General features: G+C 35.2%; 1 protein-coding gene across 3 annotated transcripts in view; it reads left to right on the top strand.

Annotated features, from left to right (window-relative positions):
• CENPH (centromere protein H) overlaps positions 1 to 24,141 on the top strand; it is a 30,530-nt gene that overhangs the window by 1,632 nt on the left and 4,757 nt on the right. The window contains exons 2-9 of one of the 3 annotated variants that reach the window (XM_074282366.1): positions 900 to 955; positions 2,831 to 2,879; positions 3,754 to 3,825; positions 4,893 to 4,949; positions 6,030 to 6,093; positions 8,976 to 9,027; positions 11,568 to 11,731; positions 14,344 to 14,910. In XM_074282366.1, the coding sequence (XP_074138467.1) occupies positions 900 to 955; positions 2,831 to 2,879; positions 3,754 to 3,825; positions 4,893 to 4,949; positions 6,030 to 6,093; positions 8,976 to 9,027; positions 11,568 to 11,731; positions 14,344 to 14,436 (607 nt within the window). In that variant the 3' untranslated portion in view covers positions 14,437 to 14,910. Of the gene's footprint in view, positions 1 to 899; positions 956 to 2,830; positions 2,880 to 3,753; positions 3,826 to 4,892; positions 4,950 to 6,029; positions 6,094 to 8,975; positions 9,028 to 11,567; positions 11,732 to 14,343; positions 14,911 to 24,141 lie in introns of those variants that run through there. The other 2 variants (XR_012484777.1, XM_074282367.1) reach the window with 2 other exon arrangements.

The following is a 24,141-nucleotide window of genomic DNA, read 5'->3' as shown; positions in this document are numbered from 1 at the left end:
AGGATTTAGGCAGGGCGGTTTCTATCTTTTAAATCCTCAAAAAAGGGTTCTTTTATCTGAAAGTACCATCCTCTATTCACTGAGTGACAGGAGTTAATCATCAAATTTAGTCAAACAGCATTTTAAAAATCTATAATGTTGCCTCAAACTACCTCCAGGACTTTTTTTTTTTTTTATTTAATTTTTTTTTTTTTTGGAAGGGTTCTAGGCAATGGGAATTAAGTGACTTGCCCAGAGACACTTCTAGAAAGTGTTAAGTGTCTGAGTTCGGATTTTGAATTCAGGTCCTCCTGACTCCAGGGCTGGTGCTCTATCCACTAAGCCTCCCAGCAGCCCCTCTCCAGGATATTTGAATGATTAAGCATAGAAATGATAGCCTTGCCAAAGAGAAGCACAGACCATGTTCATGTGACTGCTTCATAAAACTGCTGATTATTTATCATTATTTACATAATGATTTCTGTTTTACATAGTGTGCTTTGAATTATTTAAAAACATTGAAACAATCACTTTTGGTTTTGAGTATACCTTTAAATATCCTAAAGGAGGGGATTTAACTTTTTTGATTGTTCATTCTTTAACTGCCCCCAGCAGTGACCTATTTCTTTATAATCAAAGAGCAGCAGGACACAATCCCTTCTCTAAAAGCATTGGACATATTCTTGACCTAAAATAGTCATTGACCAGTTTTTTATTGGGTAAACCAATAAACTTTGTACATTTTCATATACTGATTTTTATTCTTTTCCTCTTGACCCATAGAAAATTTAGAAAACTTTAGTTGTCTTTTCCAAAATTTGACATTCCTGTGGAAATATATGGTAGTATTATATTTAGAAGGCTATATAATACTATTATATTCCTACCTTATTCTAATGGTGCTTTTCTTCCATTTATAGACTAAAGAATCAAATTAAACAACAACTAATGGAATATAAAGCAGATGTTGAAGCAAGTAAGTCTTCATTTAACTTTTGTTTTCTTGGCTTTACTTGTAGAGAGAATAATAGAAAATAAATTGTTTATGTTGTTCAGTTTTGCCTGACTCTTCGTAACCCGATTTTTGGTAGAGATAACAGAAATGGTTGGCTGTTTCTTTCATCAGCTCATTTTACAGATGAGGAAGCTGATGAAGACAGGATAAGATGACTTTCTGAGAGACACAGCTAGGAAGTGTTTGATGCCAGATTTGAACTCAGCAAAGTGAATCTCCCTGATTCCAGGCCTGGCAGTTTTATCCACTATGACACCTCACTGCCAAACTTTACAGAAAATTGTTCGTGTTCAAATATTCATTGCCCAAATTTGTGCGTATCTTTTTTTGTGTCTAGTACTACAGAATAAAATTTAGACTCACTCCTTGATCTTCAAGAACTTTCAGAGTCTGAAAAGTAAAAAAGTACTAGATTTGAGTCACACCTGTGTTCAAATTTTAATTCTACTGTTGATTTTTTTTTGTGTGAACTTGGACAAGGCACATCACTTCTTTCTGCTCCCATTTGCTTAGCTGTAAAGTGAGTCTTAGATCAATTACATTTTTAAAGCCCTATTAATCCAGTTGTATGAACAAGTTTTCCATGTAAAATAATGATACTGTTTTATATTTCATCTTGAAGTGTTGAATACGCTGCAAGCAGCATCCGAAGGATTGAGGATTAAAGTGAATGTCATAGATTATAATCATTTTGTGCCGTCAGAGAAAATGAGTTCTTGGATATTTACTAGCTATGTGAACTTGGGCAAGTCACTTTACCCTGTCTGCCTCAGTTTCCTCATCTGTAAAATGAGTTGGAGAAGCAAATTACAAACCATTGCACTATCTTTACCAAGAAAACCTCAAATAGGGTCATTGAAATGACTGAACAACAAAACTGCATTCTGCAGATACCCTTTCTGGCTCATCTCAAACCTCTTCCCAGTAATCTCATTAAAAAAAAGTAACCTTTGATGTTCCTTTTCATACTCTTTTATAAGGCAATGATAACAAGGGGCCTAATGCCTGGAACTGAACTTTGTAGGTCTCTCTCTACTTCTAGACATAATCCCCTTGGATTTCTTTTGTATATATTTTTTGTGTGCTTGTTTCTTTCCATAGGATGTAAGGATTGCTCTACTTATGGCTATAGAGCAATAGAGGCTATATATCTCTAGCACCCAACTATAGTACCTGACACAAAGCAGATACTTAAACTAAATGCTTGTTGTTTATTGGTTATAGGACTTACCCTATCATTTCCTTTCATTTTACTAATGGAAGTTTGTAACTGCAAGGATCTTGGCTCCCTTTTCTATTACAAATCTAGGTATAATCTATACTAATCCTATACTTTTTCACAATATTATCTTTGCATTTTTAAAAGATTTATGCATCACAAAATATGATTTCTCTAAGTAAAGACAAGTTTAAGACTGGGAAATGAAGTATTTGAATATCTATGGGAGTCTTTAATATCGGTTATTTAAAAGTGATTCCTTTATCTTTTTTTTTTTTTTTTTTTTTTTTTTTAAATTCTGTTCACTTCTTGATTAACTTACAGGTCCCCTCCATCAAACTTGTTTATAAACCAGTGTGTCAGATGTTATAGTATATGGGGAGCCTGCTAAGTTAGCCTGCTGCAATCTTTATTTTTTCCAAGAGAAAACTAGATTGATAAGTTTTTCATGGCGTTAAGTGTTTTTCTTTTCTTCCTCTTCAGCTTAGAACATCTTAGACTAAATTGTACTCAGCCTCTGATGGGAGCTGATATTAGTGAAAAGTCTTTTTGTTTTGTATGTATGTTCCTCAGTAGAAGCTATATTAGTAACTTTTAAAATATTGCTTATTTTGTAGGTAAAATGAGTCCTACAGAAGAATGTACAGAAGATAACTTAATTCAAAAGTATGTTCTTAGTTTCCTTTTGTAGAATGTTACTTGGAGAAATATTTCCTTTTACCTTCCTCACAGTTATTGTGTCTGTTAAATGAGAATACTAAGGAAATTTCTAGCATAGTATTTGGCCATAGTAGGTGCTTAATAACTACTTATTCTCATCTCCTTCGAGGATGTTATCTTCCATTCACTATATCTTGGGACTTAGTCTCAATGGTGCTTGTTTTCATCCAAAAGACTATGAATTTACTAAATATTTACTCTTTTTCCATTCACTTTGCTAAGTACTCTAGACACAAATATAAAAGAGAAAGGGGCTATCCTTGAGGATCTTACATTCTGATAGTGGGAAACAACATGCCTAGGGGAAGAGAAGCTATGGGAGACAAAACTAAGTAATAGTGAACACTAGGTATGAATATAATTAGTACAAAATTGTATGAGAAATAAATTAGGGGCAGCTAGGTGGCGCAGTGGATAAAGCATCAGCCTTGAATTCAGGAGGACCCAAGTTCAAATCTGGTCTCAGACACTTAACACTTCCTAGTTGTGTGACCCTGGGCAAGTCACTTAACCTCAGCCTCAAAAAAAAAAAAGAGAAATAAATTAGTTGAAATACTTAAGTTCAGCTCTAAAGAAAGGCTAAGATGTGGAAATTTGACTCTGGAAGTCATAAATATATGTTTTAAAATAATTAGCTGGAAAATATTTTATTCCCTTCTACATTTATTACAGCATAAAATGGTATATTTTTTCTCATTTGCAGAATGAAATTATTGTCTGGCAGTAATAGTGCATTTGAAACTTTCCAGAAATACAAAATGATTTCCTTAAGTTCTTACAAATGACTTCTATTGTTTTTTGTTTTTATGGTGCTTAATAGGATTGAAGATCTAGAAAGGAAAATGGAAGAAATGAAGATTGAGTTAGAAGCAAAAACTCTAGCTTTAAAAAGGTAATTTGGGGTTCAAAATTATTTGACAAAATAAAAAATGTTATTGCCTGAATGTATTCATTTGAAGTAATATCTGGGTGGTACAGTGAATAGAATCCAGAACTTCAATCAAGAAGACATGAGTTTATTAAATCTGACTTTAAACATTGTAGTTATGTGACCCTGGACAAGTAACAACCTTTATCTCAGTTTCTTCATATGTAAAATTGGGATAATAACAGCTCCTAACTCTTCAGGGTTGTTGTAAGGACCAAATTAAATATATATTGCTTTGCTCTCTCTCTTTCATATTTCTCTGTGTATATTATATATAAAGTGCTTTGCAAATCTTAAAAGTGGTATAATTTAATAATTGGAAGAGACTAGTCATTCTCAAATAATGAAAACAAATTGGAAATTCATAACAAAGCAACATCTTTTTAAAAACACAGACCAATTCCTATTTCCATTAAATAGGAACTGTTGGAATCTTTTGTGTTATTGGAATTTTGTTAAGTTGTTGATTTTGCGCTGAAATTTTATCTTGTTTTATCAGACAATACTAATTGCAGATGTAATCCAATACTGGTCAAAACTCCAATGTAATAGTCTATAGAATTAGAGAAAATGATCAGATTACTGTTGTTGAGGTGATATTGCCAAAGCATAAACTGGGCAGACTTTTCCATGCTGGGAAGCCTTCCAAGGAAGGGCAGGCCTAATAATGAACTGTGACTGTCATCTGAAGACTAACCATGGTAAATTTGGAGAGACCCATCAAGGTACGGGGTATCAGGTTCTCCTAGTAAGCCAAAGCAGAGCTAGAAAGAAAGTACATATCCTTTGTACTTTAGTAGTAAAGGTATGTTGTAAAAAAATGTTTAGTAGTAGTAGTAAAAGTATGGTTTAGGAAACAAGATGATCTGTACAATATCAAAGCTTTTGCCATATGCTTAAATTAAAAAAAAAAAACCAACTACAGAAATGTGTGGTATATTCAACTCATAATGCATGATGCTGTTTTCTCTAGTTGATTTGTCCTGAATGTGTTTCTTTGTTATGTAATGTAACATTTTGCATTATTCCAGGATCCAGGTTGCACATGCCCTTGAGAAAAAACTGGAAAAAAAGGATGATGATTTTGAGTAAGATTTTAATTTTTCCTTGACTTTATGAGGACAGAAATAAATGAGTGAAATTAGTTTGGTTTCACAGATTAAGATAAAATGGCTTTCTTTCATGGTCAACAAGTAGTGGAACTATAAGGGCATGGCAATCAAAAGAGACATTTTAGGCATCAAAGGAAAAAAACCTACCATTTTTATGGGTTGGTGGTTTTAAGTGTATGGCCAGCAAATGAAAATATCGCTGAGGAACTCAGAGGGTAATAGTGTTATTGGAGAAGGTATAAGAGTAAGGGATAGGGATTACTTTGTTTATAACTAAAATGAGCAGAAATAAGATAGATTGAAGCCTTTTTTTGTAGCATTGGCAGGGGAAATAAGATAATCCTTTAAAGGGGTAAGACTCCCTCCTTTCCCCTTTGAATGTAATTAGGGAGTTGAATTGTATTGGTGAGTAGTGAATTCTAAACTAAATCTGGAGAAGTTTAAAGGTGTTTTTGAAAGTGGCTGGGTGAAAAAGCAGACAACTTAAGAACAGAATTGGGAAGGATGGGTACAAAAATAGATTTTCCTTGGATAGGATTCATTTGATGGAAGATGAATTTAGTTCCAACATTCATTGTATGAATGAGCATTAGGAAAGTATGTAGATTGATAAGTGATCTGGTTGGTTCATGTAATATAGATACACCTTGTCACACAATCTTTGTTTGGCCAAAATCAAATTTGTCTTCTCTGACTCTTAGAATGGAATAAGGCAGAAGAGATGCCTGGTTTTATTTAAAATTCAGGATGTCCTTTAGGTTTCAAGTTGATTTCAGGGGAATGTATTATCCCCTTAAATATGGTATTTTTAAAAACTTATTACATTATAAGACATTGATTATTATTTTAGTGACCAACATTTTAAGATGAGTCATATGTCATCTAGTAACAACTTTTTTGTTTTGTTTTGCATAAAATTATTGTGGCGCAAAAGTTTATCATAGTTAACATCTGATTTAATAAACATCAAAACATCTCTACCTACTACTTAATTCTTTTATTAATGAGAGACAAATTTATTGTAATTCACATTTTTTGTTGTTGTTCCTTGTTTAGACCAATCTGGGCAATTATGAAAAACATTTTAACTGTTAATGGTTCAATCCTGAAAGCACAGCAGGTACGTATTTTCCTTGCTATTTAATTTATCTACTGATGATTTCAAATATCACTTCTTTGCAATGATTCTGCTTTATCTCTAGTCCTGACCTAAGCACTAAGCTTAACTATTGTCTTTCTTAAACCAGTCTTATCTTTTCCAAATTTTCACACTTCTGTCATTAACAACATAATTATCCGAACCATTTTGGCTTCTTTTTTTTTTTTTTTTTTTTTTTTTTTTTAATTCTTGTCTCTCCTTCATCTCTTATCCCACCTGTTTCTCATTTTTATGAATTTTTTTCTCCAATTTAAATCCAAAAATATTGAACAACTTTACACTCTCTGAAGGCTTGGAACCATGCTTACCTAAATTTATCTGCCTCAGTGTTCTTTCTGAGGAGAAAGAAATTCCCTAAAGCATACTATCTGATCATACTTTGTAGTCAGATATATTTGAAATATGTTAGTGGTGTGAATTTACTGCAGAGTTGGAGTGCCAAACACACATTTCCTGATGACTGTTAGTGAAAATGTATTAATTCATAATACAAACAAATTTCTATTATATGGAATTCCTTGGAATACTTTTGTTGTTTTATGATAGCAGAAGTTGATTAAAATGAATGTTTCTATGGATGTATATTTATGAACTGATGCCATTAAAATAGCCACAATCAGAAAACAAACCAACAAACAACATTTAAGATGACTATAATGGTATGTTAAAAATAGTAATATTTGACTGTTTGATTGGTTGGTATAACCATATTCATCTTAACAATTTTTTTTTCTATTTAAAAAAATATATTGAATGTCTTTTGTGTACAGAGTACTGAGGCAGGTAAATTTAGATGGGCATGGTCTGTATCTCAGAGAAAAATTGAGAAGAGGGTGGTAATGGACACTGAGTTGTCTTTAATTTGTGGAGATGGTGAATGGTTTTGGTTTTGTCAGAAGGATATATTTCTGGATATAAAGGAAAGGAAGGAGATATAAAAACAAAATGTCTCAATAAAAGCATTAAAAAAAAAAAAAAACACAACAGTGTTGCAAAGAACCACATTCCCAATCTTAAAAGATGTGTACTAGAATCATTGGTTAGACTTTTCTTGTAGTCCACTTGCTAATTAGCAAATGTTTTGAAACCCAGTTGAAGAGGCAAGTATTATCTATAGATCAAAATCCTTTTCTTTCTTTTTGATTTGGTTGGATGCTTGACTCTGTGAGTCCTTCTGGTCTTTTAAATCTATTGATCTAAAGTAGGTCCTCCTTTGAAATCTTTGTCCCTAAAAACCTATATTTTAATTGTATTTGCTGGATTCAACCAAATTTAGCATTTTCAATATTCCCATCTGTGTACCTTAAAAATAGATAAGGATATCTTTTAACTGTTTTGTAAAATAATGTTGATTCTCCTTTATTAAGGATTTGTTAATAAATTTAATTCTTAGTTGATCTTTCTACTGGAAAGGCAGTAAAGACAGTGGGGATACAATTCTGGATTTCTGGAGCTTTTTTTTAATCACCATTGCCATAGGACCTAATATGAAAGTGTTAAATATGTATTAGACCAGACAACTCAGTTTTCTTGTTTGCCTTTTCTTTTTTTGTTTTTTTGCTTTTTGGGGGGGTTTTTTGAGGGGAGAGGGGAAGAAAAAATGAGGTTATATGACTTGCCCATGGTCAAATAGCTAATAAGATTTGAATTCAGGTTCTCCAGATCCTTAGAGCCAAATGTTCTATCCACTGTCACATAGTTGTACCTCTTGATTGTATTTTCTATCTAGTATGCTATTACATCTCTTCCAAATTAGTTTTTGAAATATTTAATACTTTATCTTTTAAGGCGATAAAGTGAAGGAAAAGTTGGTAGGCATATGCCAAAATGAATGGAAAAAGTCATTAAAAGCTTACCGTGTAAAGTATCAGGCTGGATTCTGGGAATATAAATTGAAAAGTTATTTCTCTCAAGGAGCTTGCATTTCTTTTTTTTTTTTTTTTAACTTAATATTTTATTTTTTTCCACTTATGCATAACAATAATTTTTAACATTTGTCTTTATAAAATTTTGAGTTCCAAATTTTTCTCCTTCTCTTCTCTCTTTTCTCCAAGAGAGGAAGCAAATGGATATAAGCAGCTTATACATGTACAATTATGTTAAACATATTTCCACATTGTGTTGTAAAAGAAGACTTGGAACACAAGGAAAAAGCAAAAAACAACCAAAAAACGAAAATTGTATGCTTTGATCTGCATCCAGACTCCATAGCTCTCTCTCTGGATGTGGTCAGCATTTTTCATCATGAATCCCTCATAGTCTTGGATCATTGCATGGATGAGATGGAGTTCACCTTTCTAATTAGGAAAACAAGTTCTAGAAGGGTTAAGGTGCAGGTGAGAGGGAAAGGTCCCTTAGTCCTTACAGTACAACAGGAAAATAGGTAATACTGCATCTTTAATTTCCATTGATAAATAAGTAGTTACTGCTGCTAAATCATTTGACACTGCCAAAGACTTGGGGGTTGGGGGGAAGGTAAGAATTTTACTTTGAGTCTGTGATGACTGTGAGAAACAATCACCAAGCCTAATCTCCATTGGGGTTACTTCTCATGCTCCCCTCTTTAGCATATCCCCTTCTAAAAGTAAGACTGGTGGTCTTGAAGTCTTGTGTCTATTCTTAAGGTTCTTGAGTTCTGAATCCTGAGGTATTACCGTCAGGGTACGTAAGATGAAGTAGCTGCCCTGATGGTGACTTGAAATTTTCTGAATATTCATATTCAGTTGTTCATATTTCTAAATTCCTGTTGATTATTTTCAACATAGTAGATATGTACTCAGTGCTTATGGACTGTGTATTTTGCTGGAAAAATGCTTTTTCCTATTTTTAAATTTGTTTAATAGCTAACTCGGGACCTGGAGGAGAAAATGCTGGAAGTTAAGAAGAAGAGATTAAGTATGTAAAATTCCTATAATTTACATTGTTATTTTCTGTGTATTGAAATAAATATGTGAATTTTATTGGTATGGTTGGTTATTCCCTTCAGTTATACAGAGGGCAATCCCTCTGGTTTGTCTATTCTGTGGATTCTTTTATATCTTTTCCTACTTTTTTAACAGGAAATCTGCTAATCTCAAGAAGACCACTCTCCCTCTCCTTTCTCTTCTCTCTCTCCTTTATCTCTTCCCTCTCTTCCTCTCCCATCTTTCCTCTCCATCTTCCCTCTCCCTCCTTTTTCTCTCCTCCCTTTCCCCCCCTCTCTCTCTTTCCCCCTCTTCTTCTGCCCCCTGTCCTTCTCCCTTTTCTTCTCTCTCTCCCATCTCCTGCTTTTCCTTCTTCCTCTTCCTCTCTTTCCCCTTCTGTCTCTCTCTCCCTTTTCCCCCATTCTGTTCTACTCTCTCTTTCTTCTTCATCTCTTTCTGTCTCTCCTTTATCTCAGTGCTATAAAATAAGCACAAACCACACTGTCAGTTCATGAAAACAAAGTTAATGACTATCTTCATATCTTTGCCAATCATACCAAATTCAAATCTGAGATGTTTAGATGCATAACCACTTAGTTGTTCTGCATTACACTTTGTACCTCTGTTAATATGTCTGGCTGCCAGACATCCCTAGATTGATGATTAAAATGTCGCCATGTGGAAGAGAATATATGTTCTTTTATTTTTTTTTCAGAGAGCAAAAATTTAATATTTTTCTTCTTCCCTTCCCCCAGCTTTGCACCTGTGGTAAAAAATAAACATAAACCCTCTGGTAACCAAATATGCACAGGCAAAACAAGTTCTTGAATTGTTCATATCCAAAAAAAAACAGATGCCTGCAAATTGAATCCCATCACCTCTCCAAAAAATAAGAGAGATAGAGAGTATATGTTATCATTATTTCTTTGAAAACTAGTAAATGGAGACTTTGAATCTCTTAACACATGTTAATACTGACATTTCTAAAGGTCTGGAAGCATTTAGGGCTAGGTCTACTGGGCAGCTGGGATGAACCAAAGAACCATTTCTTTTTTTCTAGATCAAATGAAATAACATTTGTAAAGCACTTAATAGAATGTCAGGTATATAGTACATAGTCTGTTGAAATCCTTCTGTTTTCACTGTTTCTTCCCTTGAAAGTAGCTATGTCTCTAGCATCATCCATTTTGTTCCACTAAGTCAGAATTTTAAAGATAATACTGAACAGTATATTTTACAAGTTCAAATGCAAAAAGTGAAAAAAGATGCTACAAGTTGAAAGATTGGGCTCCATATCTTTGAAAGTCACAGTTACCTCATATTCTTTTCCAGTGGCCCATGTGGCCTATCTTTGGGCTTTTTTCCTCATTTGAGGAGTCCATGGTCAAAAGTTTGTTCACCTGTTCCTTTGATGGTATTAGCTCTAGACACTTCATCATAGCTTGTATGTGAAATGTTGCACCATGTGCTTCTCCATTGGTCCCTGGCTGATTCTCATTTTTAACACCTTATAAATTTGTTTTGTGACTTATCTTTGAGTCTACAGCAATATTGGTAGAATTTTGTTCTTACAAAAAGAGTCTTTTGTTCGAGGAAGAAGTTTGGAGTTATTTCATTTCAATGATGCAGTGTATCAAAGGCATTCAGGCCCATTGTTCTTATGTTTAACTCTGCGCCCAATTCATCCATTTCCAGTGTCTTTCAAAGACATAAATCCTGTCTATCCTGATGGAAAAAGTAGTATATTATTACAATAATAATAAATAGCCACTTTATATTCTTCCACCTATTTAAAAGCTGGAGGTGACTTAAAAGCAAAAGATTAAGTGGATTTTTGACACCACTGATTTGTAGATTAATATTTTAGAAGTTGTACTAGTGGATGTTTTTATGGAGGAAAGGTTTAAAAGCAATATGAACCTGGATCCAAATAAGCTTCAGATGATAAGTCACTAGGTAATCAGCAAGTCTCTTGTCACTGAGTCAGTAATTCATGGATGAAAGTACCTTAAGAACTGATTGTTTGAGAGAACTGTACGGATCTGCACACATATACTGTATCTCTAAGATATACTTTAATATGTTTAACATGTATAAGACTGTCTGCCCTCTAGGGGAAGGGGTGGAGGGAGGGAAGGGAAAAGTTAGAACAGAAGTGCAGGGGACAATGATGTAAAAATTACCCATGAATATGTTCTCTCAATAAAGAGTGGGGGGGAAAAAAGAAGAATTGATTGGGGTAGCTAGGTGGTGCAGTGGATAGAACACCAGCCCTGAAGTCAAGAGGACCTGAGTTCAAATATGATCTCAGACACTTAACACTTCCTAGCTATATGACCCTGGGCAAGCACTTAGCCCCAATTACCTCAGCAAAATAATAATAATAATAATTGATTGCTTTATTGTTGAAAATTTCCTTTCTCTTGCTTAAAATGTCCCTCAGATTTCAATGTTACAAATGTACCTTTTCATACTTAAAAATTCTGATTTGTTATGTTTTATTGTTTTAATATTTTGTCTACTATTTAACAGTGTTTAAAAAAGCTGGAGAAGAAAAGGTACTAGAAATAAAGGCTGAGAATAAAAAGAAAAAAGATGAATCAAGCCTCCTGAACAATAGTCCCTTGCTAATTAAAATGAAGAAAAACCTACAAAAGGAGATAGACACAACTGTCATTATTCAAAATGTTCTTCAGGTAATGTATATATGAATTTGGAGGGCAAAATTTGTGTCAGGAGAAGAACTGCTATATCTTAACCAGCCAGTTGCTCTTGGCAGACAATGTAATTGGTATAGTAATATTACCTCATGGGCCTGAGAGAGTGGGAACCTGATCAGGTTCAAGTTTCATCTCAGCCAGTGATTTACTTTGTGACCTTTAGAACATTTACGTACTCCATTTTCTAAAATAAAAGGAATGGTCCTTAAGGCCCTTTTATCATGAAGATTCTTTAACTTACTATTGTTAACTCATTTAATAGAATCACAGAATTTTAGATTTAGTCAGATTTTTAAAATAGCATTTCTCCACTTAAAAAGAACTGACAAATTGTCATCTTTTTTTCTTGAAGCTTTCAAATGAGAGAAAATTCACTATCCATTGAGATAGCCCATAGCATTTTTAAAATACATATATATGCTGCAAGAGAGGAGTTAGAATAAGAACACTTGGCAAAACTTTACTTTGCCAAAGTGAGTGGGCCAAATAGCATGGGTAACTAATTGGCAATTAGGGCCAAGGAGAAGGAAACATATACCATAAGTCTAGTTTTAAGGAATAGGAATGTAGAAATACTAAAGCAGCTAAAAGTAATCTTTTCCAGACAATAGCTTAGCCACAGGGTCTATTAAAAGCAGAATTAGTCAAAATAGCAATTTGGTTGCCTGTGTTCGAGGAACAGTTTACTGGGCAAGTGTGCTTTTTGTTGGCCCAGAAAGTCTAAGCATCCTAATGTTCAACGTGGTTACCTGGGTTCAAAGAATAGTTTACTAGCTAAGTGTTCCTTCCTTCTGTGAGCCCAGCAAGTCTAAACATACTTATAATAGTGATTTTAGAAAATGTTTTTGTTAGTAATTCACAAGCTAGTCTAAGATCCAGTGTGTCCTCTACCCATAAAATGGGAATATTATCAATTTTCTTTATATATCCAAGACCTTGTATCCTTGAATTTTCCACTATTTTAAAAAAAAACTAGACCATTTAAGTTACATGGTGTTTTATGTGACCTTGAAATTTCAAATAAAATGGAGATGTATTATAGGTTCATTGCATTTTCATTAAGGACATGTACAGTGGAATAGCTTCAAAAGTCTCTAACAGAATTATGTCTCTCGAGTTTCTTTATTTTTCTGCTCTTGGTTTAATATCTGAAATAGAAGAATCTGAGGCTCAAAGTTTCTGCGTGTAATGATTTATTTACAAGGCTAGCACTTACCAACAAATCAGCAGTTGCTCCTCAGTAATCAGAGATAAAGGAATGATTTCCAGAGCTTGTGTTTATAACAGAAGAATTACAAATTACCAAAATGTTGAAAAAGTTGTTTTGGAAAAGTATTTTAATTGCACAAAGTAGATCATTTGATTAGTATTTCTTGGACTTTACAAATGGAACTAGCTATTATTGCTAGCATTTGAAGGATGGGCATGTCATGGGCCTAATGACTTTCTAGAGTGTGACAGTTATTAAATCTGATATTCTCTTGGATTAGAGTCTGTCTTATCAACCGCTCTTATCAAAGTAAAATTACTTAGAAGTCTTGTCCTATGTTTGAAATTAGAAGTAAAAGATTAGAAAAGACATGTAGATTGACTAATATAGTTTACTGAACAGCTTATAACAGAGCAACTAAAATTAATACTAAATACAGCTACTAAAAAAGGACTTTATTTCAAAGCATTCAAGAAATCCACTAAGACTATAAGAGGAACTTAACCTTCAAAATGAGTCTTTTAAAATTATTATCATTATTTTATTGATGCAAAGATAAATGTGTACTCCCAATTATCTATCAAAAAAATTCATTACTAATGAGAGCTTTTTAATTCTATTAATTCTTTCACTTACACTTACTCTCAGCTTTATTTGTTTGTTATTGCCTATCAGTGTTACTGCCTATCAACTAAAGTTCATTAGTATTAAAATTATATATACATATAAATGTATATAAATATATATATATATATATATAATTATAAATAAGAAATAGATTTTTTCCTTAATTTGGCAAGTGTTTGAAAGTTCATTGTAGGTATAAACTGACCCTGATTTAATAATAGTATTTACAGACCATTTTAAGATTTGCAAGTTATATCATTGATTCTTACATTTATTTTCACTTTATAAGTAAGGAAACTGAGGCTCAGAGAAGGTTAAGTAATTTGTTTAAGACCACATAGCTAATATTGATAGAATTAGAACTTGCTCTAAGTTCGGGACTCTATTCATCATTGCTCCACCTAACTGTTCCTAAGTTTCTTAATATTCTTTCTTGCTATTTCTCATTAGTGTTTTAAAAAGCAAACAAAAAAATCTAATCCCAACCAACTGTTTACCTTTTCTTAGGTATTTTAAATTGTAAAATAACCATTAACAGGAACAAATACTTATTTGTAAACATCTGTTTCCCACAACTATAAGATCCATGATTTCTTTCATCCTCTATAAATAAATTCAGGCCCCTGAATCAAATTAAGCAGAGAAAATATGCAGTAAAATTTTTATTTTAATAGAAAGCACTCTTATATTAAAATGTTAGCATTAGTATTCCAAGAATATTCAACGTACCTATTTTTTATTTTCATTCTAGCATATTGTTATGGCAGCAAAGATCGACTGGGCAGCGGATCCAGCCTTGAAGACTCTTATTTTACAGTTTGAAAAAAATTTAAATTTTATTTGAACAATTCTGCTTGTTTACATGCAATTAAATAGTAAATTTAAGGAGAAACTATATATATATATATATAAAATTTTTTTTGGCTCTATTCAACTAATTCAGACTGTTTAAAACATGTTTCAGTAACACTAATTTTTAGAGTCATTCTTTATCAATTATTAAAAATTACATTGTATCAGAATCAGAATCTTTGAGTGAGAAGCATCCCTAAAGGTCAAGTCCAACTTCTCACCTAACCTGGGAATCTTCTCTATTATATCTGCAACAGATAGTCATTTAGTCATTTTTTGAACCTTCCAGTGACTGAACACTCACTACCTCATTAGACAAACTACACCATATCTAAATAATCCTGATGGTTATTCCTTTATCAATTGTTTATTGATTAGTAATTTAGGAAATAGTGGTTATATTCCACTTTAAAAGATGGATATTTTATGATATTTAAAACTATAATAAAGTAACATTAAATTATAATAGCTTGAATTATTAATTGCATTAATATTTTAAAAATCAATTTTCAAAAAGTGCATCTTATGAATTAGTTAACAAGTTATAAATTTAGTTCAGTTCCCTTTTAGATAAAGGGTTCTGGGACTATTTTTAACTTCATTTTTTTTTCCCCTTTAAAAGTTTTTTAAATTAGATTTCAGTTAATGAAAATGTTTTCTCTTCTCTTATTAAAACAAACAAAAAAAAACCTGTAAAAAATTTGATCAAAATAAATTCCCACATTGGCCATATCCAAAAATGTCTCCTTTTGCATCTTAAGTCTATTCCTCTGTCAGGATAGTAATAATAATATCAATAGCTAATATTTTTATAGTGTTTACTATTTGCCAGATACAACAAGCCTGGGAGATGAGTGTTTTTATCTGAATTTTGTAGGTAAAAAAGTTGAAGCTGATCAAGAAGTGACTTGCCCCAGATTTATGTAGCTAACAGAACCCAAATAGGATGATACAATTTTTCAGGATAAGACAGCTTGGGAGGTTTGCAGGAAAGGTCTAGCGCATCAAGAATCAGAACAGAGCCAGGGCAGGCAGGTTCACACAATTGGTCAATAGGAGATTATAGGGAACCCTGTGCTGGCCTTGGGCATGGGATTCTGTTGCAGTGCCTCTACTTAGATCCAGAAGGCAGCCAAGGTGAGGAGGAGCTCACTGGATGCTCACCAGAGCACAGGATGGAAAATCAGTCAGCACATTTCTCCTTAGATCAAACCACTTAACTAAAAATTAATAGATTTCTAGAATTAGCCTACATTGCAGGGACCCTAGTAGATACTGTTCCTTCACACCTCATCTCTTGGGTGACAACATCCTAAATAACTTTTGACTATCACTGAGAAGTGAGTAAAACCTAGAGAATATCGTACACAGCAATAAGATTATATGATGGGGGCAGCTAGGTGGCACAGTGGATAGAGCACCAGCCCTGAATTCAGGAGGACCAGAGTTCAAATCTGGTCTCAGACACTTAACACTTCCTAGCTGTGTGACCCTGGGCAAGTCACTTAACCCCAGCCTCGGAAAAGGGAAAAAAAAAAAAGATGATATGATGATCAGCTGTGATGGACTTGGCTCTTTTCAAAAATGAGGGGATTCCTGGCAATTTCAATAGACTTGTGATGGAAAGTGCTATCTGTAACCAGAACTGTGGAGAATGTGGATCACAGCATAGTGTTTTGACCTTTTGTTGTCGTTGTTTGCTCATTTTTTCTCTTGTTTTTTTTTTTTTCCTTTTGATCTGATTTTTCTTGTATAGCATGATGAATATGAAAATATGTTTATAAGAATTGCACAAAATCTATATATTCTATAATTCTATAATGAATTGCTTGCTGCCTAGAGGAGGGAGGGTGGAAAGGGAGGAAGAAAAACTTGAAACTATATTTATTTGAAAAATAAAAAGTTATTATTTTTAAAAAAAGATTATATTACTGAACAACTCTAACCTCTTGGATGCCAGAAGCCTGGGTTAGGCAACAATAGAGGGGCTTATTACAGGTGAAGGTTTTGGTTTTTTCTTTTTAAGATAAGTTATGAGATGATGATACCATGAAAGAATATAGTAAGCGAATATGGAACAAGTCAAAGACCATAAATTCCAAGCTTTACTACCACCACCTTCTTCAAATGAGTTGGAATACCAAATCATACACATGATGGCATTTCCTAAAGATTTCTTGAAGTATAATGGTGATTGCACACCTGAGGAGCACAGGGTGATGACTTGCCAAGCAATTATCTGTTATCTGTAGTGAATTGCAAAGAAACAATCAAATGTGCAGTCTCTTCTGATACCAGAATTGCTTTGGACCAAGTCAGGCCCATTAACTGTGCTGTTTGTTGTGAGACCTATGGGGCATTATAAAATCTTTACCCCTACAAAATTCTCTGCTAAGGGGCTTCTCTTTGGAAATGGGGAGGATTCTCCTTTACCTTCATCCTGTGGTCCTCAAACTTTTTAAATAGGGGGCCAGTTCACTGTTGGAGAGCCGGACTATAGTAAAAACAAAAACTCACACTCTGTCTCTGTCCCTCAGCCCATTTGCCATAACCCAGCGGGCCACATAAACGTCCTCAGTGGCCGTATCTGGTCCGTGGACCATAGTTTGAAAACCCCTGACAGACATTCAGGATTGCCAGTCAGCTAAAGATTTTTTTTCTACATAAAAACATTAACCATAGTTACTTAGAACTTCCAGTTATTAGAGGGCAAGGTTCCTCCCAACAGTTTCACCTCCATTATTCTCCAAAATTCTTTCTGGGAAGTCCAAACTTTCACAGGGGAAAAGAAATCCACCAATGGTCATTTCTGTAGGAAGTATGGAGCTCCTAGTTTGGACAAAGACCTTGAGACCCAGCAACTCCAAGAAGTTGATATAATGAGTCTAGTAAAACTATATCTAAAAGCAGTCTATTATAAAGTTAGTCATCCTAAATAGAAGATTCAAAAAAGTGCTGGACTAGAGAGTTCTCCCCCTTCCTAGGGTAATGCTGATGAGGTTCTGATTGTTGCTTAAAACCCAGCCCAAACCCTACAGAAATCCTCAATTACTGACAGGCACAGGTATAAACCTGCATAGTCTACAATTCCATGATCCATCATGTCTAGACAACAGTAATCGGTAAATAAGAAAATAGCACCAAAAGAATGTAAACTAGGACATTAAACCACAAACTTTAATCTTTCTCCAAAATAGCTTGGGTACTGTCCTTTGCTATAATATTACTACACACTAATAATACCATTCTTCTTACCCATGGGCTTTTCTGTATGTATGTTGAATCACCACATATGCAGTTCCATCAAGACTTTAGAATCTCATGTTAGCAAACTCCTATAACCTCAAAATTCTACTTATCAGATTATTTAAATAATTTTATCTTGCTTTGTTGGGCAGTTAATTAACCCTTACTAAATTCCTAAAAGAAGGCCCTCTCTAAGTACATCATTCTCAGTTATTCCTAATTTGGTGATGACTTACTTAAGTCCCAAATTCTTTCAAAGATAATCTGTTTGATCCCCAACAGTGCCATTTATTGAAGATCCAGTTTATGAGAAGTGTTTGACCCTTTGATCTGGTGATCAGGGGCATAATGGAAAATATTCTTTGAAAATAATTATTACTCTTTCACAGATGGGCACTACAACTCCCATAAAGAACACTGTTGAGCAGAAATAACCTTGTCATCCTTAATATAGTTCCATCCCTACTACAATTAAATCATAGCTATCAGTTTAAGCAACCTTGTTTTTCCAGAACCAAACTCAGAAATCCTTATGATATCTGCTTCCTTCTGACCACCTGTTGGGTATACAGCACCATGCTTCTTTTCACCATACCTGAATTTGCCTGAACATCTACTGTGGCTGATCTGGTCTGCTTATATTTTTCAAATTTGGTTACTACTCCATATCTGGAGAAGGTAAAGAAGGGAAGCTGATGGCTAAAGCCAGGGACATTACTCAGGGCTTTACCCAGAAAATGAAGTCTCTTGCCTCAATGCCAGATTGTTATAGGAGAAGGTGTCCATTGTATAGTATAGATCCAATCTACTAAAGCCTATCATTTTAAAGAATTTTGCTCTTTCTCTTGCTACTTGACATAAGCAAACCATCTCTAGGTGCAATTTATCTTCATGGAGGCAAGTATTCAAAAAGGGACAAAAGATGGTACCCATTCAAGAGCCTGTCACTGATTTAATTGACTTTACAAAAACAAATCTGTGAACTCCAAGCTAATTGAACTCTTTAGTTAATGTAGATATTCTCTTCCCTTTGTTAAGAAGCCTGACCATTATTGAACATTACCAAGACTCAGACTATCTTGTTTGTATATAATCATTGTGAGGATGGAATTCTTTATCAACTTCTGTGTATCTTTAAACAACTTTTGAGATATTATCTTTAGATAGGTCTTCCACTTGGTCTGCTAGGTACTGATCCATCTGGCTCCTTGAGTCTTTCACTCTGAGTTCCCAGCATTATTTCCCTGGTTTCCTTGACAGACTTCCAGAGCTGTATTTTCCCTATAAAAGAACTGCTCATGATGAAGATCTTTGCTAAGTCCTTTTCAGGAGGAAGTGCACTATGAGGTACTCTATTTCTCTTCCTTCTCATAGTGCTTTCCCTTTAATGACATCTTTCTTCTTACTATAGCTAACTCATTAGCTGAATTCCTCTGTGGATTTACTCTGCCAGTCAATGGCAAACCCAAGCTTCATAACATTATTTTCCTTGGGAATCGTATTGCTCTCCCAATTCCCATTCCTGGCACCTATTTTATCTTATTTTTGTCTTATTTTGTCTGCAACCCCTTCCCCTAAATAAACCTGAATGGGATAAACTGAGTGAGAGGTCTTCTCATAAGAAAGTGGCCTTTACCTATGCCCTAATTGTGACTTGAGACTTTGCAATAACAAGTGGAGCTATGGCTAAAAGGGGCAGGTATTGGATTATTTTAAATAAACATTTCCCTCCTATAACCCTGTAATTATCATTTAAGTATTTAATGGGCAAAGTGTTGTTTACTAGTATTTTTTTATTTCTTGGGTAGATTCCCTCTTTTGGGTGTAAGCCTGGACTCTCCCAGAAAATGGGAGGGAAAGTGGGGGAGGGGAGCTTCTAGTTAGGAGCATGTAATCTTGTGTTTTGCAGTTTGTACTTTGCATTCCTCCACTGGCAGTTTGTCATGGGAGTTGCTCTTTCTGTCATATTGTAATAAGTCCCTTTTTTTTTTTTTCTTTTTATCTTGAGAATCTCTGATTTTAATTGGGGTAACGATTGCTGTCCCACCCAGTTCTGGAGGCTCATTCCCAGATGTTTCCTGTTTGTGAGGAGTCTTTCCGGTACCAAATCCTTGGGCAGGCATCCTCCAGAGAGTTCTCCTGTGGTCCCTGGAAACTCCTGCTCTGATTGGGTAAATTCCCAAAGAGAGACACTCAGAGTAAGCAAAAACAGAAGTGGGCTAGCAAAGATAGAGGATTAATTCAATCGAGATAAAATGGCTAAGGAAATTTTGAAATCATTTAGGTAATTTGTGCACAACCCAGTTAGGGCAAGTGACTGATAGGGGCAGGAGAGAATCTCAACTATCAGGAGGACTTTCATTTTGCCAAGAACTGGTGAGCCACCTGGTGATTGGAACTGGGAGACTTTAAGCAGTTGAAGTCTATAAAGGGTCCCATTTCCCTTTGTTATTGGAAAGCTCTAAGCAGTTCAATTCCATAAGGATTCTCCCATTTTCCTTTGGTAAGATCTAGGGGAGTCCGCCACCAAAGACAATAAGATGATGTGAACCTTGGGAAAGGAACAATCTAAGGTAGCTGGTTCTAAACCTATCTAGTGTCCTGGAAAGATAGCCCTTTAGAAAGAATAGGGATAAAATACAAAAATGTATAGGGAGTAAATAGGGAGGTGTACTTGGAGGAATTGTTCTCAAGGACTGAGTGTAAATTCAAAGGAGCCTTCAACACCAGGCCTTTTGAAATTGTTATGTGATAATTACTATTAACTAAGCAGTGGAACTCAAACTTTTTAAATAGGGGCTAGTTAACTGTCCCTCAGACTGTTAGAGGGCCTGACTATAGTAAAAACAAAAACTCACACTGTCTCCTCCCCTCAGCCCATTTGCCTTAACCGGGGAGGGGGGGGAGGTTGGGGAGGTCGGGGAGGTCGGGGAGGTCATAAACGTCCTCAGCGGCTGCATCTGGCTCGCAGGCCATAATTTGAGAATCCCTGAACTAAGGTGTACTAAAATTGTGAACTTGTTTATTCTGGTGTAAAACTTTAGAAATATCATTACTGGAAATTTAAATCCGTATTTGATTTTAAGTTAAAAAATGTTTTTGTTCTGTGATAACTTACCTAAAAAGATTGATGAGGAGTAAACTGAGGTTCTAAACCAAGATGGGTCAGTTCCTTTTCTCCTTCCCAAAGTAACCACCATGCAGGTCCTGTAGCAAATGAATTTAGCTACTTAACGCTGTATGGAAACAAAGTCTTTATTGAGTAAAGGGATAGACAGGCATTTGGCCTTCAGGAAGACCAGACAGCCTGCAAGGGGACATCAGTTGACGGGCATTGGCTGGTATACTCCAAATGCAAAGATTTCATTTTTTCAACTTTCCTTATATACATAACTAGAGTCATCAAAATAATGTTTGCACAGAGATGTTATCAAGAGGTTCCAGAGATATTTGTCAATAATACAAGAATTCTCTGTTTTTGTAAATAAGACAAGAATTCTCTCTTATCTCCTTCAGTCTCTCCCCAGAAAGGAATTTCAGATCATTAGAATGGGGGCTGAAAACCAAAACTAGCCCTAAGGAAGTTGGAGATTAAACAAAGACTATCAAAGGGGGCTACCGCCTCCAACAAGATCACATGTTTATATCTCCTAATTAGGTAAAATATATTTAAGCTACTATGTTGCTTGCTAAATTGCACATTGAGCAATTTGTAAAGATTTGTATGAGCTGTGCTTTAACATTTTGTCAGCCCAACTGGATATTATGTGGTATAAATTTTGTGAAATTTGGTTCAAAGTTATTTAGATATTACTTATTCTGAATCTTAAGATTTGTCTTTCTCCCTTTAACAAAGAAATAAATGCAAGAAAATTTGATGTAGAGGGATATGTGAAATTGCAAAAACAAACTATACCTGAAAGGTGTGTTATCCATCTAAAGATAAACAAGAAGATATCAAGGAGGTATTCCTCTGAAGGGAAGGAGCCTGGCTCCAGAATATTCAATTCAATTATTCATTTTTTTGAAATGACACCAGTGAGAAAAGTGAAGTTACTGATTATAGTGGACTATTTGACAGGATGGATAGAGACTTTCCTCTGAGCTCTGCTGCCTTAAGAAAGATTAGTGAAATAATATTGGAATAAATTGTACCAAAGCACGGATTGATAGAACCCAGTGATTCTGATAATGGAACATACTTTAATTCTAAGATTTTAATAAGAAATAATTGGGAGGGATTGCAAATTGAGCTAGTCAAGATGGTAAAAATTAAACGACTTGGAGTATTAAAAGGACAAGGATGGAGCCCAGTAGAGAAAAAGGGATTGGTCTGCCCTCAGACACTTAACATTCGATAGCTGTGTGACCCTGGGCAAGTCACTTAACTCCAATTGCTTCAGGAAAAAAAAACAAAACACAAAAAACTTCTGGAACTTCTGGTTAGGGTTTATATAATCTTTTAGTTTGCAGTTTGCACTACTGATATCTTCTCTGTTGGGAGTTGCCTATTTTCTTGAGATCCTAATAAATCCTTTTTTTTTTTTTCCTGCTTTTTACCTTGAAAGTCTCCAATTTTAATTTGGGTAAGGGTCACTGTGCCACAGTGAAAAATCAAATCAAACCAGTTAAAAAAAGAGAGAGAGAGAGAGAGAGAAGCAAAATAAAATGCAAGCAAACAACAACAAAAAGAGTGAAAATGCTGTGTGGTAAACCACACTCAAGTTCCCACAGTCCTCTCTCTGGGTGTAGATGGCTCTCTTCGTCACTGAACATTTGGAACTGGTTTAAATCCTCTCATTGTTGAAGAGAGCCACATCTATCAGAATTGATCATCATATAATCTTCTTGCCTTGTATAATGATCTCCTGGTTCTGCTCATTTTGAAGCAGGAGGGAACTGTTTCCTTTACTAAGTTATGATCCCTTTAAGAAACTATTTCCTTTTGATCTGTGATCCCTTTTAGATTCTCAGCCCCTCCTGGGGAAGGCGTAGCCCCCCCTTCCAGACAAGTTGTCTTTCTGGGATGCCAGAGCCTTTGATTCAATTAGAAATTCTGGTCAAAAAGCACCCATTTGAAATGTTGTTAATTCCAATAAGAAATCCGGGCTAAAAACTGGTAAGAATCTAAGCCTGGGAACCTAAAGCCTCCCCCACCTGGTCTGATCAGCTAAGGCTGTCCCAGCCCCCACTAAGATACCCAAGATAACAGCCTCCCTCAACTAAGGTTTTTGCAGATGGCCTAAGCAATTTGCCAGAACCACTTTGCCCACTGAGAAAGCATTCTCAGTGCCAAAACTCCATTTCCCACTAGAAACTGACTTCTATCCAACAATAAATTTTCATTTTTGCAATTAATAATTCAGGAATGAGTGAATTCTTTCACTCCTAAACCTGCGGCCAATTTAAAGGGGATTCTTAACAACTCTCTTAAAAGCCACTAACCTCTTGACCACCAGCAATTGAGACCAAACTGCATCAATTTCACTCAGCATCAGTTCATGTAAGTCTCTCCAGGCATTTCTGAAATCATCCTTATTGGTCATTTCTTACAGTACAATAATATTCCATAAAATTCATATACACAATTTATTCAGCCATTCTCCAATTGATGGGCATCTGTTAGGTTCTTACTAAGTGCTAAGTTGGTACTTAACAATTCTCTAGTTCCGGCCTTTACTGGGAGATTTACATCTGTGAACTCCTGGGGAGGAGCTTGCATGCTTAGGAGGAGCAAGTTCATTGGTTGAAGTAAGTTTTCCCAGAAGCCCTTGCGTTATCCCACACCCATTCTCTGGGAGGATAAAAGAGAACGGCACTACAGAGATAGAGAGTCTCTGCTCTAGGCCAGAGTTGAGGCAGCTCTCTGGAGGAAGAAGTCTCTCCTCTAGACCAGAGAGCGATTGGCAGTTTCTGGAGACAACAGCACATTACAGACATCACTCAGTTTCCAGTTTCTGTCCACTACAAAGAGGGCTGCCATGAACATTCTTGCACATACAGGTCCCTTTCCCTCCTTTAAGATCTTTTTGGGATATAAGCCCAGTAGAAATGAAGAGGGTTGTGGTCCCTTTAAGAAACTGGTCCTTTCAGATTGATTAAATCTTTTCTGATTCCCAGCCCCTCCTAGCTGATGATTATCAATTCAGGAAGCTAGGTCTTTTGATTGGAAAATACTGGTCTAAGCACCCTGTCCCAACCCCCACAGGATATTAGCCAATTTGGGACTCCACCCACGGGCTCCTTTAGCTAAATCTCTCATTATAAAAGAGCCAAGCTAGAGTCCTCTCTTTGCAGAGGGTCGAAACATGCCAGCCTTATGCCTGGCACCAAGGACTCCCTGCCCACTGGAATCCTGTTTCCAGTGCCCTCTTATTTCTACCATCACCTAACTAGACTTTAATCTCACTTCCAATGCCTATAATAAACCTCTCCCCCCCACCCTGAGGCT

This window comes from Sminthopsis crassicaudata, chromosome 1 (genome assembly GCF_048593235.1).
Source record: "Sminthopsis crassicaudata isolate SCR6 chromosome 1, ASM4859323v1, whole genome shotgun sequence".
NCBI lineage: Eukaryota > Metazoa > Chordata > Mammalia > Dasyuromorphia > Dasyuridae > Sminthopsis > Sminthopsis crassicaudata.
This window is presented reverse-complemented; position numbering and strand designations above follow the sequence as displayed.